General features: G+C 46.2%; 1 protein-coding gene across 8 annotated transcripts in view; it reads left to right on the forward strand.

Moving 5' to 3' along the window:
- Nucleotides 1-17,676, forward strand: part of LDLRAD4 (low density lipoprotein receptor class A domain containing 4) — a 337,872-nt gene that overhangs the window by 112,035 nt on the left and 208,161 nt on the right. For 7 of the 8 annotated variants that reach the window (XM_059706718.1, XM_059706722.1, XM_059706713.1 and 4 more), the window contains exon 3: nucleotides 14,865-15,328. In XM_059706718.1, the coding sequence (XP_059562701.1) occupies nucleotides 15,289-15,328 (40 nt within the window). In that variant the 5' untranslated portion in view covers nucleotides 14,865-15,288. Of the gene's footprint in view, nucleotides 1-12,022; nucleotides 12,160-14,864; nucleotides 15,329-17,676 lie in introns of those variants that run through there. The other variant, XM_059706720.1, reaches the window with a different exon arrangement.

The raw sequence follows: 17,676 nt of genomic DNA on the forward strand, positions 1-17,676 counted from the left end.
TGTCATTTGTGCTAGCTGCAGTTTCTAATGTTTATTATAACTTCACAAGCAGAGTAAGTCTTCTGTTGGATTTTGGGAGCACTGTTGTCATCTTGTTGAGATGAACCTAGGATGTGTGTCTTTTCCCCCAATGTCGTGTTAATTCATCATTATTGATAGGTATTTTTTTATCTCTATCTCTATATCTGCCTCAATCTCTAGCTCTGTCTCTACACACACACACACACACACACATACACACACACACTCATGTATATACCCTATATATAAAGCACGTAATGTACAATATATAACATACTAGAAGCCTGGTGCATGGATTTGTGCACATTGAAAGGAAATTAATTAGAAGGTGGCCGGCGGGGTGGGACTGGTCTAAATGGGCCGGACATGCCTTGGAGCCAACCTCCTGCGGTCCCTCCCCGGCTGTCTGCACCTGGGGTGGCGCCAGGGCTCAAAGGGCATCTTCGGAGTGAGCAGGGTCCCTCCTGCACGTGGGTTCCCTCAGCCTGGCCTGCAGGATCGGGCAAAACCGTCAGTCCCAACATCTCTCGAGGGATCCCAGAGTACGAGAGGGCACTCTGCAATGTTGCTGTCACTCGGCAGCTCCTGTGTGGAGTGCCTGGCCCCTGGTGGTCAGTGCACGTCATACCTGTCTGCTGGTCTGCTGGTTGCTTAGCCTTTTATATATATAGATAATTGTATGTAATATTATACTAGTATAGCACAGATATGTGTTTGCCTATTTTTACAGTGCTTACCATCTCAAGTTCTTATCTCTGAGTATCTGTCCACCGTAGGATATGTCTGCTCTCTTTTCTGCTCACCCTGCTAGTTAGTGTTATGACTTTCTGACCAGGTGAGATGAAGGGTCAATGGAGAAAGAGGAAAATGTTACAGACCATAATTCTTTTTGCTGGAGGAAGCTCAGCCAATGTGAACGTGTTCATTACACACTTGGCCTTTGTAGATAGACCTGTAGATTGTCCTCCTGCCACAGTTGCATTGGGGTTAATATAAAAGATGGGGGCCCGACTGGCATGGCTCAGTGGTTGAGCATTGACCTATGAACCAGGAGATCACAGTTTGATTCCAGGTTGGGCCACATGCCCGGGTTGTGGGCTTGATCCCTGTGTGGGGCATGTAGGAGGCAGCCAATAAATGATTCTCTCTCTTCATGGATATTTCTATCTCTCTATCCCTCTTCCTCTCAGAAATCATATGTATATATGTATATATGTATATATGTATATATGTATATATGTATATATGTATATATGTATATATACACACACATATATACACACACATATATATATACACACATATATATGTGTGTATGTGTATATGTGTATGTATAAAGATGGGGGTGTTTTATTCTTTTTTCCTTTAGCCATATTTTTACCCACCTTTTTAGGGGAGGGGAAGATTTTGTTTGTCAGCAGCATCTTTTGCTGAACACTAAACTAAATTCCAAGGGAAAAAGCAAATGAAAACGTCTCCTCCTTGGGAGTATTAGAACCCAGTGAAGGAGACAAGATAAATGTAAGAAAAGTACAAACAGCATGCAACAACCAATTATTGTATGTTAATTAGTAGCAGCTGTATAGAGCTGGTATATTGCTGGAAAATACTAGACTATTATAGTATTGATAATCCAGAGTTTCCTCAGGGGTGACTGAAGAATCGATATGAGACAGATTCTGCAGCTTTCCCCCCTCCCTTTCCTGAAACTGTGGAGAGGAAGTTCAATAGGACATTCCACCCCAAATAAGCTGCTTATAGTCTAGTCGAGTGGTTGGTAAATTATGGCTCATAGGCCATATCCTAGTTAGCACTGGTTTGTATAAAGTTTTCTTGGAACACCTCACTCCCAATCATTTATATGCTGCTCTTGGTGGTGGTTTTCATGCTGTAATGACAGAATCGAGGAGTAGGGACAGGGTGTTCATACCCTGAAGAACTCTTCATTTACCATCTGACCTTTTGCAGGTAGTTTGCGGACCCTGCTCCAGTTGCTTCTTTATATAAACACAGAGTAGATGCACATACACAAATATCCACAACTGGTTCTCTGGCTAGGGTCTCACAGACCAACAGATTTCAGTGGAGCTGGGTGTAAGCACATCTCTGCATTCGTTCCCAATTATTTTTATCTTTTTTAATGGAGCACTTAATAGCTCACACCCCTTTGCATCCTTTACTGCAGCAGTTCAATCTGTGACTTGTGTGTGTTTGTTGTCTTTTAAGCAAATGCAGAAATCCCCTATTTTGACTTCATGTTGTCATCACAACAGTTTTACCACTCTTGGCTTCATGTGCTTTGGGAACCTAAAAAGCAACCGAGTCTCAAAACTAACTCATTTTTAAAAAAGTTTGCGTGTGACATTATACATGCGTGTATAAATACATATTACGTGTATTTTTGCCTCATCGGAATGAAGATGTGTGTCATAAACTGTACCATGAAATTTTCTTTGGCTGCCTGCAGCGACGGGACTGGGCAGAATGCTGAGCTCGCTTTGTTGCTTGTGTGCTGACTAATCAAAGAATTGATCCCCCTCCCGCCTTTTACATTTTTCGAATTAGAAGATTATTTCTCACGTTGAATTCTTTGGTCATATTTTAATTTTCAGAGATTAATATATGTTACTCTTTTTCAAGAAGGTACAAAATGTATTTAATGAGAAACAGAAATGCCTCCCTTTTTTATATATAAGCAAAATGGAGATTTCTTAAAGCAGAAAATCAGTGACTTGCCTTTGAATAACACACTGGCATTTTATGTAGTTTAAAATTGTTTTGTGGTTCAGTATAGAAATAAACATTACTTTTTTATTACTTTGCATACTTTTAGCTGAAATGTGGATTCTATTTTTACTCTGTACATTTTCTTTTAGACTAGAGATTTTAAGGCGAGCTGAGACATTTCCTTAAAATAATTGTAGAGTTTTTTAAAATTCTCATTTCTTTTAAAATGACTCAGTGGTTGAGGGTCAACCTATGAACCAGGAGGTCACGGTTTGGTTTCTGGTCAGGGCATATGCCTGGGTTGTGGGCTCAACCCCCAGTGTTGGGTGTGCAGGAGGCATCCGATCAATGATTCACTCTCATCATTGATGTTTCTATCTCTCTCTCCCTCTCCTTTCCTCTCAGAAATCAATACAAATATATATTTTTAAAAATTACATGTGGACAGCTCCATTCTTTTTTTGATAACACCTCTATGTTTATAAATATTCTAAATATTTCACACATTTTCCACATATAATCCTCAACTATGCAGAATTTGCTTTTACTTTTCTTAGAGAAACCAGATTTGGCGGAGACAATCATGTTTCATTCCCCTGATGACTATACATAATTTTTGATTATTTTGTTACCTTCTTATCCATGCAGATGGTCTCTGGAGGCAGAGCAAACAGGTAGAGGGAGGGTAATACGAAGCATGATTATTCAGCCCCTACTGTCAGAGATGTCTGACTTAAAGGTCTGGCTTGGGTGTGGACTGATGGCTGAAGGTGGGATTAATTGCTGCTGTGGGAATGGTTGTATCCATCTTTGGTCTGTGGAAAAGGTTCATTGGAGTCTAGATACTCGCCACTCAGATGTGGTTCAAGGACCCACAGCATCAGCATCCCCTGGGAGCTGAATTAGAAATGCAGAATCTCAGGCCCTGCTCCAGACCAGCTGAATTGGAATCTGCACTTCACGAGGGTCCCCACAGGACCACCACGAACACTGTAAACTTTTGGGAAACTCTGGTCTAGGGCATCGGTTTTCCAGAATGACCAAGCATCAGAATCACGTTTGGAGCTGATTAAAAAGTACAGAATCCTGGTCACAGCCCCCTGGTATGTTGACTCACTAGGTCTGTGATCATCCTGATGCCCAGCCTGATGTGGGAGCCCTGGTTTGGGAGGGATTGCCTCTGGTTGGTGAAGGGATGTTTGCGAAGGTGAATCACCTGGTGAGTGTGTGTCTGGAGGTCCACAGCTGGCTTTAGCCCCACAGCCTGGCCTGCTGTGAGCTTTGTTTTCTCGGAAACTCCATCCAAGAGCGGACTTGTCATTCCTGAAGAGCCCAGGGAGGTTTGCAGGCCCCTGGACCAGCGTGCCAGCACTGCCTGCCTCTCCCACTGAGGGGGATGCAGACTTGCAGCTCGTCTAGCTACCCAGCCTCCATTCCCTTCTCTTCCAGTTCCCATGGAAACAGATTGCAGGAAAACTGGGCATGGTGCTATCTTTACCCTGTTTTTGGCGATCTGAGGTCTGTTTCCATGGGAACCAGAAGGGAAAAGGAATGGTAGTAGAGTAGCTAGACTGCTTTTAAATTTCAATGTCAGCATTCGTCCTCACTATAAAACCCCTTTAGCCCAAGTTTATCTCTAGGCCAGGGGCCAGTGCGGCTGTGAATGTGGCCGTGACTCATCTGTAGAAGGAGGTGGGTGGAGAAGGAGGAGAGAAATGGAGCTCTTAAAATATTCTGGAAAATGCCGATTATTTTCTTTTCTTCCAGGAAGCCATTTTTAGGTGTTGGTATAAGTTACTTAAATGTCATATTTAGCTATTATTTCCTGCATGGTTTTATTGAATATAATAACATGTTTTTATTCAAAGGAAGTGAAGAGCTACGTTATTTCAATCGGAGTGATTTCTCTGATGTGGGGAATCCCTACAGTTAGCGGCTGTGCAGTGAACGTTGACTGTCTCTGTGTGTTGTGTGGGGATCAGGGGGTGGAGGAGTGAAAGAGGGGCTCACTTAGCAGGGCAGGGTGGATGCGCTCATTAGATGGGCAAGTTTTGGCCTCTGGTAAGGAAAAAGTGAAACACAGCTGATGTTGACCTACTTAAGTAATTATTTGAAGATGAAAATATTTAATTCTAATCTAACAAGGCCTTAGATTTTAACTCTATAAAAAATATATATATATATTCTTTTATTGATTTCAGAAAGGAAGGGAAGAGAGAGAGAAAGAGAGAGAGAGAGAGAAAGAGAGAGAGAGAGAGAGAGAGAGAGAGAGAGAGAGAGAGAGAAACATCAATGATGAGAGAGAATCATGATCGGCTGCTTCCAAACCTGGGCATGTGCCCTGCCCGGGAATCGAACTGTCACCTCCTGGCTCAACTACTGAGCCATGCCAGCCGGGCTAGCTTTTAACTCTTTGAGTGGAGTTCACTGGGTCCCACTGAGATGTTGTATCTTTCCTTTCCTCCCTTTACCCTTTCTCCCACCTTCTCAGAGACGGTTGAAAGACCACATCTTCCTCACGTCTCCCAGGGGTCTGGGCACCATGTCCTCCCTGCCCTTCTTTCCTGCTCCTCATGACTGCCTCTCCATTTACGGAGGGCCTGTGAATATGCTGCTGCCGTGTACATTTCCTTCATGTATTTCTCATTTAGTCATTGCCACTGTCTTACAATTATATTAATGCCTCATTTGACAGGTGAAGAGGCCGAGGCTCAGAGAGGTTGTTTCATCTGGCTGAGCAGGGTGTGGGGCTGCTCAGCAGAATTGCCATTCCAAGCCCTGTTTGACCCCAGAGCCGTGCTGGCTCCTCCGAGCACAGCTCTGCATGGACTGAGCATCTGTGTCAGCACCAAGGGGGTGGCAGAGTCCCTGGCTACAAGAGTTTGTCACCTCATGGGAGCTGCTCTGTCATGTTCTCCAACCAGCCCACCCAAATACACAGGCAGCTCCTTGCTCTTTGACGTTGGTCTTGTGTATTTATATATGGGTATTTTCCCCTTTCAAATGTATTTGTTAATATATTTATTTTTAGGTGAAAATGGGCAAAATTGCCCGGCAAGCCAGCGTGGCTCAGTGGTTAAGCATCGACCTATGAACCTGGAGGTCACGGTTCGATTCTTGGTCAGGGCACATGGCTGGGTTGCGGGCTCGATCCCCAATGTGGGGCATGTGGGAAGCAGCCAATCAATGATTCACTTTCATCATTGATGTTTCTATCTCTCTCTCCCTTTCCCTTCCTCTCTGAAATCAATATATATATATATATTTAATATATATATATTAAAATGGGCAAAATCTAGTTTTGACGATTGCATGCTTTCTCTGGGGATATTTGGGGAGCACTGACCTAGAGCGAGTGTTTTGGTAAAAAGCAGCAACAGCTCGCTCTCCTGCTCTGATGCACGGGACTGTGGGCGGGTGGGGGATGGGGAGGAGTGGTTATTCACTGTGGTGAAGCCTCCTCCTGCCTTCCCTGCCCTCGCACCACCTGTGCCTCCCTCCGGGCCTCCCAGGGCCTCTGTCTGAAGAAGCTTGCTGAGGGCCCACTGCTGAACCTGGTTAGAATAGGCAATCCCTACTTGTCAGCTCCGGAGGGGAAGGGAGTAAATAAGGACTATGCTTTGAGAGGGAAAGGAAGAACGGAAAGGAGATGCTATTTTAGATGCAGAGAAAGTTGCCTGTCAGGCTGATGAGGTCTGGCGTACTTAGATCATGAAAGGCCTGGCAGATACTGTGCAGTGAACTTTGCCAGGTGACGGGAACATGAACTGTGATTTCGGGGTCCAAATCTGGTGGTTAAACTCTCCTCTTGCTGCCAGGGCCCTGTGGTTTTCTTTGGTGGTATCCCAGGTGGCCTCCTGTGCAGACCTGATGGCGGACATGTAGGCAGACTCACTTAGCATCCAGGACACTGAGGCTGGGGTGAGGACACTGCTTGGAATGAGATGGTTTCTGTAGCCACTGATAAGTATTTCTAAAGCTGAGCAAACGCAGCAAACTCACGAACACGTGGATTCAGGTACTGCAGGAGACTGCTTCTGATGAACACTCTGACTTCCGGCGGGGCCAGCGCTGTCTCACAGGCAGGCACGTTTCCACCACCGTCTGGGCTGCTTGGCGGGACACGCAGTACCTGTCTGTCGTGTTTTTCCCCCATGAATAACACTCATTTGCTTTTCTGCGTAAGATCACACGCATAGCCTTTGTTACCAAGGCAGCGGAAATTGGTCTAATGAACTCTTTCTGCTTGGCTGGAGGCCTCCAGCACACACAGGGACAGGGTTTGTGTGGGCCCATTAGTCAGTACCAGTCAGCCTTGCCCCCGATTGTCTGCTTTTCAGGACAGATGCACTTGCATGGCCCTGCCTCGTCCAGCCTTCCAGGAAGACGTGAGACTCTATCAGTGTTTCCCTAATATATGTGGACTCAGGCACTGCCCCTCCAATGGCTGGGGCCTCTCGCAGAGGTAACGTTCATTATCGTGTGTAACTGTACCACCGAGGGCTCGTTTATCACACTCTCAGACTGGTTGCTGCTGGCGATAGTGGCTCCAGGGGCCAACTGCAGACAGGACCATGTTGCGTTACATTTTTTCAGACATCTGCTGAAATGTTCGTCTTAGATTTTTATGATCGGATTAAATTGTTCCACCAATGCTAACTAACTGGGCTAAATGAGTTCTGTTTCTGCAGTTTGTCTCAAATGATGTCTTTAGCTCTCATATTAGAACCCGTGGCTTCTCTAAGGCAGTCATGGAATCTGTGATCTTCCTAGGATGAAGTGTGATACTGCTGCTGCTTCTGGTCCCCTTACTTGAGAGAACTGGCACAGTGGCTGAGTGGAAGTTGAAGTTCTTAGAGGATATAGGATGAGTCTGTCTGTATCTGTATCTGCAGACAAAGGGAACTTCCTTCTCTTTCCAGAGACAAGCAGGGCTTCTGAGTTTTGTTGTAATGGGTGTATTTGGGCATAAGGAGTCTTTCCGCCAGGACACAAATGGCTAAACAACCGTGTGTGTGACTCACAGTTGTGCCTACATTAAACTGAGCAGTGGTTTCTATTGGCCACTGGTCAGAGCTTTGCGGCCGCAGGTGTTAGTGAGATGCCCGTCAGGCACCCTCTGCATGTCACCCTCCTCTCGTGTCTGTCCCAGACAGCATAGACTTTTCTTTGGAAATATCTAAGAAAAATATGATTGGAGTATTTCTGGTCACCACTACCTACCTCAAACTGGAGATTGAGTTGTAAAATACTGTAAAGTGGCAAGTTCTCTTTTTCCTAAAGGAATATACTTTTTCAGAAGATGAATCTGAGTAAACAAGACAAAACTACTTCATGACGATTTAGGCATTCCCTGTGTGTTTGATGAAAGAGGCACAGATGAGGAGCTGGTCTGGGGCTTTGCAAACAAGTGGCATTTAGGAAACCTGTGCTAATGCGAGTGATGAAATGATGCAGGTCATTCATTTCTGTAGGGAGCATCGGCTGTTTTCCTCTTGATCATTTTTTAGTTGTTAGAGTATTGGTGCCTCTGTCCCACACCCCCTGTCAAGTAGAGGAGCCCTGGGGCTGCTAGGTGTCCTCTCGGTGCAGTGTCATTCTTGGGGCCTGTGTAAGCTTGAGAAGTGTATGTAAAGGGTTTAAAAAGTTAACACCTAACAGAGCAAACCAAATGGAAGAGGATGGAAGAGAGCGAGACCCTGGCAAGAGGATATAGAACCTTTTGTTAAACTTCCTTATTACTACCTATTGTTGTTTTGCAATTTTGATATTTCAATATTAAAACATGAAAAAAACCCTGAATATCAAGAGGCTTCTTTTCCTTTTAAAGTTTCTTCTTTGTAATTTTTTTCTTCTACCACATTTCATACCAGATACCCCACCCACACATTTTCTAAAATTTTGTATCCTTTCCTCTGTTTCTCTCTGTTATTAATTTGACTGACATAGAATGCTTTTGAGCTTAGATTTTTATCTGTTGAGAACTTAAAAAACAACAACACACAAGACAAATCAACTGAGGAACTACGAGATAATTGGACATGGTCAGATAAGAACTGAGAGAGGGCGGGTGGGGTATATTCTTAAAGACGTAATTTATCAGTCACCTGGCTCAGGTGAGCTGTAATCATTGTAGCGACTATTATTTCTTTAACATTTATTAGAGAAAATTTTTTTTGGTACATGTTTTCTCATTAAATACATCCTAATTCTATGAAGTAGATGCCCTGTTACTTCCATTTTACAGATGATGAAACTGAGGCTCATGGTGGGGGTGTTAAGTAACTGCCAAAATCACAAGCAGCCTAAAATGAGGTAAACCCAACGTAGTCTGAGTCAGAGCCCGGCCTTCTGTCCTCTGGCCTGTTTGTGTGTGAGGCTCTCATCTGAGCGTGTTTTATCTCTGAAGATGGTGGAGGGGTCGTCCCTCCCTGTGCTTCAGAGGCCCAGCTGGCACTTCCCATCCGGAGTGCCCTCCAGGGTCTGAGTGCTGTGGCCAACCACCTCCCTGTGTACTGTGCCCTTGGTGCTTTGTGCACCTGATGCAGGATGGAGGCAGTAGAGTGACAAGGCGACCCAGCTTACGCTCAGCTACGATTCAGTGCGGTGTAACCAGCATTTCCTGAGGAACTGCTGTACTGTGGTCTCCATCAGCAATGCCAAGGATACAAGGATGAACAAGAAAAGGTTTTGTTAGGAAACAGCTCCACAGACAGAGATGAGATAGGGACTGTGGGCACAGGAGTGTGGTCGGTTTTGCTCACTGCTGTCTCCCAGCACCCAAAACAATGCCTGGCTACAGTAATGACCCCACAAATAGTTGAAATACTGAATGAGAAGATGCAGCCAGAGAGTGGAGAGAGTCCTGGTCAAGGCCCAGGTATCTGAGGGGAGCCTGCCATTAGCAGAGGCAGGGAGTAACTTGGCATAGGGAGCTGTGAGCACAGGTATTGGCAGAGCAGGCCTTGATGGGTGATGTGGGCATTGGAGGGTATTTGCAAGGAGGGCAAAAATTATTTCATATAAATAGCTCGTCAATCCATATTCTCTTCTACTCTCACCAAAGAATGAGATGACAGCTCCCCTTCCCCTCTGCTCACACTTGTTAGCTCCCTGCATGACACCTTTTTCTTTGCCTGTCATGCCCACTGTAAGCTGCCTTTATCTTAAGAAAATTGAGATGGGGGAAAGCACCGCAGAGTCCACCTCCTGGTGTGGCCAGCATGTCCCACCAAGCTGGGAGAGGTAACCATTTGTTACTCTGCTCCCTCTGCTTAGCTGGCGTCCTCAGGTGACCGTGAAATGCTCAGACGGGGTCAGGCACACTGCAGCGCACGTTCTCCCGAGGGCTGTGTGGCTCTGTGCCAAGCCGCTGGCTCTTCCTTGCCTTTTCTTTCGGGCATGTTGGTGTCGTGGGCATGGTCCAGTTTGGGCTTGGGAAAGTGGAAATAGTGGCAGTTGGTACAGATGTAGACTGTACCCCTTTCCCAGCTTCTTCCTTTGCCAACTGGCATGTATGGAAGAACTCTGAGCTTGGGCCTAGACTGACACCTGGATCTGGTCCCAGTTCTGCCTTCATCACTACAGTCACCTTCAGCAGGTCCTCTCTCCTCCCTGAGCCTCATTCTTCTCCGTGAAATGAAAGGGTGGGACCCATGGTCCCTTGTGGCTTCCTTTGCTCCTAGATAGTATAAGGAGATAGATATAGACTTCACGATTCACTAGGGACAGTGATCATACGTTATTATTTTGGGGGGACACTTTCTCCAACTTGGTATGAGTAGAGCCTCAGACTGTGTAGATCCTTCAGGATTTATCAAGTGTCATATTTGACAAGGAGACATTTTAGAGGATGTCCTAATATAATTGCCACATTTCCCTGTTTGTGGCATTTTAAAAGCTACAATTGTTTTATAGTCTGAACCACAGAAATTAAAAATATCCTGAAGAATCAGTAGCACCCCAACTCAACCTCCCCCCGTTGCAGGCAGCCCATTTCTCAGACTTGTTCCCAGACTTGTGTTTGTGTGCAGATTTCCGGGGCTTGTTTGCCGTGTCCTGTCTGCCTTGATCAGAGACACTGGCTCAGGGGCACACTCAGATCCAAAGGGACCTTCGGTTCCCCTTCTCACTTCACACATGAGGGAACGGGAGCCTGGCAGGCTGCAGGACTTGCCCAAGTCCTGTAAGTGGCCCAGAACCCGGGGGGATGCCTTGCCCTGTGCTCTGCCCCACTGCTGCCATGCAGGCAGGCCATGGTGTTTCTAAGGGCCTACTGCTTCTCGGACATCTCGACTGACTGGTACTTGCTGAGGTCTAAAACCGTCTGTTTATGAGGCAGAGAAACTCGTGGAGAAGTGTGATGTCTTTCTCCCAGGATGACACAGTCTAGCTCTGGTTGGAAATAGAGCCTTGGGTTTCTTTTTCCACTTATTCTCACATCTGGTCATTGCCACTTTGAACTTAAATGAACCAGCTCATAGTTGAGATTTTTTTTTTTTTTTTTTTTTTTGGTAAGCAGTGCAGTACAAGTCTTCATACATTAATTTTTATGTTTTGAATTTTACAACCGTGCCTCAATTTGTCAAGGCCAGGGCTATCTGTCTCTCAGTGTTCCTTTCTCCCTGGGCCTTGTCTGGTAGGTAGAGCAGGGATGGGTCCATCAGACACAAGCACGGGGCCTCCGCTCCCAGGTCTCTATGCCTGGAGCCCTTCAGGCTGCTCCGTCTAGCCGTCACCTAGGTAACCGACATGCAGCCCGCAAAGCAGTCTGTCCACAGCGAGAGGAAATAAAAAAATGAAACTGCAGTGTTTATTGTTGATGCACTACGCATTTTTTTGAATGTGACTAGATTTTGAAAAGGGGTTGTTTCACTTCTCTGTTGGGTGCTGGCCTCTGTTCCCGGCGTGTCACCCGAATGTTTCCGGAATTGCTGTGTCTGTTTTCACAGTGTGCACTTCCACGAAACCTCGGATCTGTCGAATGCAGTTAAGTTTTCAATCCCCAGTGATTCCTAGGAGCACTGCATTTCATAAAAGTTTTATGCACAAGAGGTAAAGCAAACATATCTCCACAACTTATTTGGTGAGGTTTTGTGGGTGTTCATGTTTTTTAAAACTGTCCCTTCCTGTGGGGGTGTTTTTCCGTTTGGTGTGCTCTATTTCCTTAGTAACTGTTACTCTGTTATGGGAGGGGCTTAATGACATTTTTCAAGTGCAATATTGAATTAATTAGTTCCTGGTTAGTCCTGCCCATCTTCCCAGGATAAATAGAACGCCTGTGTGTGTGTGTGTGTGTGTGTGTGTGTGTGTGTGTGTGTGATGACAGGATGGCGGTAACGTGCTTGGGTAGAGGGGGGCCTTTGAATGTGTGGCTGTGGCTCAGGATTAGTCGGTGACCTTGTGTCCTGGGTAAGTTGCCTCCTTCTTTATGCTTTCTCTCCCCCCAGCCTTGATTTTGTTGATTTGGGTATTATTAGGCTTAAAGGTACTTTGGTTTAGGGAACTGCGTGAGATTAGCACTAGCGTGGGAAGAACAGTGGTTGTCGGGGCAAGACATTCAGGGATTAGTGCGACTCTCTTGCACACTACTTTTTGTGGCTGTTGTTTAACCTCTGTGGGGCTAGAGTTTTCTCCCCGAGGGTCGAAAGAGTTTAAAGCCATGACCCCTCCGGCCTTTTCCTGGGTAGGAGGTTCTGTGAAGTGTGAGTGCAGTGGAATCACTGCTCATAAGCACTGTCTCCTCTTGACCTAGATGGGCTGTAGGAGAAGCGCTTGCCAGTCCAGAGGCCAGAGTCAGTGCTGCGGAGCAGCCTCTCAGCCCAGGAAACGCCGCTTGTCAGTTCACGGCTGGGGGCGGGGGGGTTGTTTTGTAGACATTTGCTGAGCCCTTCCGTACGTGCCCCTCTCTGTATCCACTCATCCACTCATCCAGTAAACGCGTGTTTCCCGAGTGCCTGTCCTCGGTGCTGAGGGGAAACGGAGAGTCATCCGGTCACTGTCCTTGGTCTAGTGGGAGGATGGGCGCTAAGCAGTCACCACCCCTGCATGCAGCCACAACTATGGCAAGTGCTGGTAACCGGGCTCCGCATTTAGCCTGGGGACGACCTCGGAGGCATCTCTGAGGAGGGTTGTTGGAACTGAGATGAGAAAGTGAGCGGCAGTTCCGGAGCAGGAGCCACCTGAGAGTGGGAGATGGATGGGCAAGAGGATGGAAGGACAAGCGGATGAGGCATGATTTGTCAGCTTCTCTGCCTTTTCTGCTGATCCTCGGTTGCCCAGACTGCTGGGTCATCTGACACTCTGTTCCCGAGCATGGCTGGGTTTCTGGCCCTGTTCGGGTTGGTTGGATCCCTCACTGAATAGAACGGTGACTCCAGGTTCTGGAGACCCTTGTGCTATGTTTCTAGAAAGTGTATCTTGCTGTGTTGTTAGCGGTTAGGAAGAAAGCACTGATAGCCCTTATGGTTTCATTTTAACTTGAAAATTGCATATAAGGAGACTTATGATTGTGTCCCTCCATCCTTTGTTGGGAATCTCACACATCATGTTCTAAAACTCCTGGTCAAGACCATGGCTGAGCCCTAGCAATGAACTACCTCTATTTTAGAAGTAAAGTTAAGAATTGCTGAGAGTGATAATGACAGTAAAAGAAAAAAAAGCTTGTTGTTTCTTCTATTGCTACCCACATCTGCCTCAATCTTTCCCATAGCCATTTGCAATATTGTATAGGATAGGTTGATTTCCTAAAAAGTGAGCTGTCATACCTTTCTCAATGAAACAAAATAATATAAACAACCCCTCCTCCCAATAAAACAACAAAAACCTGACCACTCTCAGTTTTTCTCTGAGTTCAAAGAAAGGGGACAGATAAAGTCTAGTATTTCTGTGCATCGAAAGCACCATAGAAAAGGCCAAAGAAAATTAAAGTTTCAGGCCAGGTGGGCTTTTGTTTTTATCTGGCAATGCCATTTCCTGAAATGGATAACTATGGTGCATGTGATTAGTTTACTTTAGAAGTTGGTGCAGGACTTTGGGATGCTGATACTCTATGTGTTGGTCATTTTATATGGAATATTTAAATTCAGAGAAAAAAAACATTTTCCCACATTTTCAAGGACTTCAACACCACCATTTATATAAGTGGTTTTTAGTTAAAATAAAAATTTTACCTATTCATTTAACTTAAGGATTCCTACTGGGCTATACCTTATTATCTGAGATTGTTATGCAGGTGTGTGAAGGTAATTTAATTAATATAATTAAAGTGCTTCATCAATACATAAAGTCTTCCTATGGTTAGTCTGTATTAGTGATGTTTTATTTTACTACTTTATATTTATATTTACAGCAATAAAAGGGCTTTAATAGAGGATTTCTGTTATGTGCTCTTTTCTTAAATTATTTTTCTTTTAGTTTGATGGTGAAAATGAGGAATAAGGTTACATTTTCTAAAAATTAGTTATAAACTGAATAGGATGAAGTGATGATGATGAAAAAATTTTTTTCCCCTCTAATACTGGAGATTCATATTTAGGATTCCATTTTAAAAGTCTGGTCCTTTGGGCTTCTGACATTTTTGTTAATGCTACTTCTTGTGTAATATAACAACCGTGGGCTATCTGAAAGTATTTTGTAAAATGTTATTATGTTATATATAGGGAAAAGTTTGTAGATTAAATTTGCCCTTTCTTCTTACTCTTCTAAAAGAATTAATATGAGCCTTTGCTTCCCCCTTAAGAGTCATTTTTAAAATTTCTCAACCCTGGTCCTTCCTAGACAGCAGTGGATATGGACCTCAGATCCCACTTTTAAGACCTTGGGAATGAGCTTGGAAAATGGGTTCTTTGGGGTGTCTGTGAACTATGATAACCTCGGGAAGGACATTGTAAGCTGAGGGGCCTCTGTGGCCGTCCTTGGAGAGGCTTGGAGCAGTGAGCACTGTTTTTGTCTTGCCCTCTGCCCTTTCCTGTCACTCAGGACAAGGTCTGCAGCTGCCTCTTCCCAGAGCTCTCCTGTGCCTTCCCTGTGGTTCTGAGCACGACTCTGGGTGGGTCTGGCAAATTTAATGCTCCTACAGATCCTCAGTAAAGTGACCTATTTCTTTTTAATTTCAGAAAGAGGAGAGACGCAAAGCACAGAGAGCAGCAGATCAGACCACACCGAACTCCACTGGAGCGTCGGAGCCGTGGAGGATGCTGGCTGCCGAGCTGCAGAGGAGGCCCCCGCTCTAAGGGGGAGAGCAGGCCTCACTGAGACAGCTTCCGCCCCTCCCGGGCTCACCATGGCCTGCACTCTCTGGCTGGACGGCTGACGTGACTGTGTGCCCCAAGTGTGCACGTGCTGGACTGGGTGCTGTCCCAGGTACCGCCTGCTCTCTGGGAGCAGGGCAGGTGGGCATCAGATGCTACCCAAAGCTGGACGGGGCAAAGCAATGGACTCCGACAAGCTAAGATGGAAGTGACCTGAGGCCTCGCCCAGGCGGTTTCCTCTTGCCAGGACAGCTCAATAGTCGGAGCACAGGCTTGTCTGGGGAGCAGTATGCAGGAAGCTGGTTTTCAGGCCACAAATGCTTTCACAGGTGAGAATTCTTCACATTTAAATGAAAATGCTATTTCAACTCTTCGTTGATAGGCAATGCAATACCAAACAACTGTACAACATGAATGTACATTTGCTTTGATGACCTAAAGACCATACAGAGTCAAGGGACTCAGGTTGCCAAGGTGGCTAATTTTGACAAAATAATAGCATGTTTTCCTTCTCTCTAAATAGGAATTTAGAAAAAGCATTTGACATTTTACGAGCCTGCTCTTGTTGAGTAATAGAGCACACACAATACCTTGCAAGTCACATTTCTGTAAAGGACATCTGTCCCTTGCGGAGGAATGTATAGGGACCTGGTTTTGTTTACAGAACTGGGAAGCTCTTCGAGTAAATGAAGTTATTGCTGACGAGTAACGTCTTCCTCCCCGTCCTTAGTTATCTTCCTCAGATTTATTCGCGTGCAGATGGTGGTGGGGTGGCAACCCTGCTGAACTAACCTTGCGGCGAGGATGCTTCTCCTATGTGAGCTCACCCAGAAGCCTGGCATCACTGCTTGACATCGGTTTACCCCCTGCCAGTTTGAACACTTTTCAGAGAACCACTTAGTCTGGCTGGAGCCCCAGAGCCATGGCCCAAGACACAGGGGCTTTTGAACTTGGGTCCTGGTTCTGTGTCTGATTTGCTTAATACCCCAGGAAGCCACTAATTATTCTGGGTGTCTGGCTCCTCATTTATAAAATGGGGGCTGTGACGTTGAAGAACCTCATGGAATTCAGGGAAAACATGTTTCCATAAAAGAGGTGTTTTTAAAGAAAAGATGATAGGGTAATCACAAGAAGTGACCACATTCTCTGGTCCGGTGAGTCCTAAAAGTTTGTAGCTGTGGAGAGGGCAGGCCAGGTTGTTGGGGTGCCTGGAGCGAGGTGTGGCGTAGGTTTGGGAGCCACACAGGCTTGGAGTGGACACTTCCTCCTCTACCGACCAGTGCTCTGCACCTGGACAGTCACAGCTCCCTTCCGGTTCCCTCTGTAAGTCAAGCTGGTCATGTGCAGCGCTCACGATGCCGCTGAGAGGAAACAGGAGACAACATATGTGAGATGCAGAACACAGACCGTGATCCTTTGCAGGCTTCCGCTGTTTCCTGATATGGAGTCCCCAGTACGGGGCCAGGTTGCCTGGCTCAGTCCTTGGTGGTCCTTGTGCTCGGACCTGTGAGCACACTCCTAGACCTCTCAGCACCTGCCTCTGTAAGATGGGGCCTTGATCCTGGAGGCTAGGGAAGCCATGGCCTAGACTGGCCACGGCTCAGTGAAACAGGAGTGAAACAGCTTTGAAATGTAGATTCCCAAGAGCACACAAAGTTGAGGTCTCTGGAACTATCTTAGACGTCCAGCCTGGCAGGCTCAAAACCATGCCCTCAGCCTCCCCTTCATGGCTGCACCTCAGTTATCCCAGTCACATGAGCTGCTCCTGCGTGGAATGTCAGCCCCTCCTCTGGGCAGAGGTGACATGCAGGGCCGCGGCACGAAACACCTCTGTGAAAAACACCACCCTTCAAGCTCTCCTCCCCATCTTCCAGGAGATCGCTGGGAGGAGAGGCATCTGGGTGATGCATGGAAACAAGCTCCTGGAAGCAGTTCTGGGAGGAAGAGGGAGCAAGAAAAGAGGAGGAGGAGAGGATGGGACACAGAGAACCTGAGGAAGAGTGGCACCTGGTTCGAAATGTAGGCTAGCCCAGCGGGGGGCTTCTGGGTCCAGTCTCTTCACCCTTCTGAGCCTGGCGCCTTTCTGTTGTGGCTCATACTTAGACATCGTGTCCCGTCCTCACCACTCTTTGGGGGGGGGCTCTGCAGTTCCTTTGCTCGGAGGGAAAGGAATCCTCCACCCCATCAGGATCCCACGCTTGCCTGAGTCTGGGGCCTGGGGACTGTAGGCTCTGAGTAAGGGAAACCCCTGGGTTCTGCCTGGAGAATTCTCAGTAGTTAGGATAGTACCTGGCACATTATTTAAGGTCCACATGAATGGCAGCTGTCATCATGACTGTTACTGCCTTGGCTGTGGTCACCTCCCTACACACTCATATATAGAGGAAGCACCCTCACTGCAAGGTTCGTTCAACCACCCTCTTGAGGCTGCTCCCCTGCTCACATTTTCCTTTCTTCCTTTTAACGCATAGTTTTACCGAGAATTCTTGTTTCCTTACGAATCTGGCCTCCTCAGGTACATCAGCCTACCTGAATAGTGATCATACCGCGACTAGTAGTGAAGTAATAACCATGGCTAATGTTTTAGAGAACTTACTGCGTGCTCTTCCTGTGCTACCTCTGTCAGTCTTTCCAACAGCTCTGATGCCAGTGTTAGTGTGTTGGTGCTGCCGATGCG

This window comes from Myotis daubentonii, chromosome 8, assembly GCF_963259705.1.
Source record: "Myotis daubentonii chromosome 8, mMyoDau2.1, whole genome shotgun sequence".
Taxonomy (NCBI): domain Eukaryota; kingdom Metazoa; phylum Chordata; class Mammalia; order Chiroptera; family Vespertilionidae; genus Myotis; species Myotis daubentonii.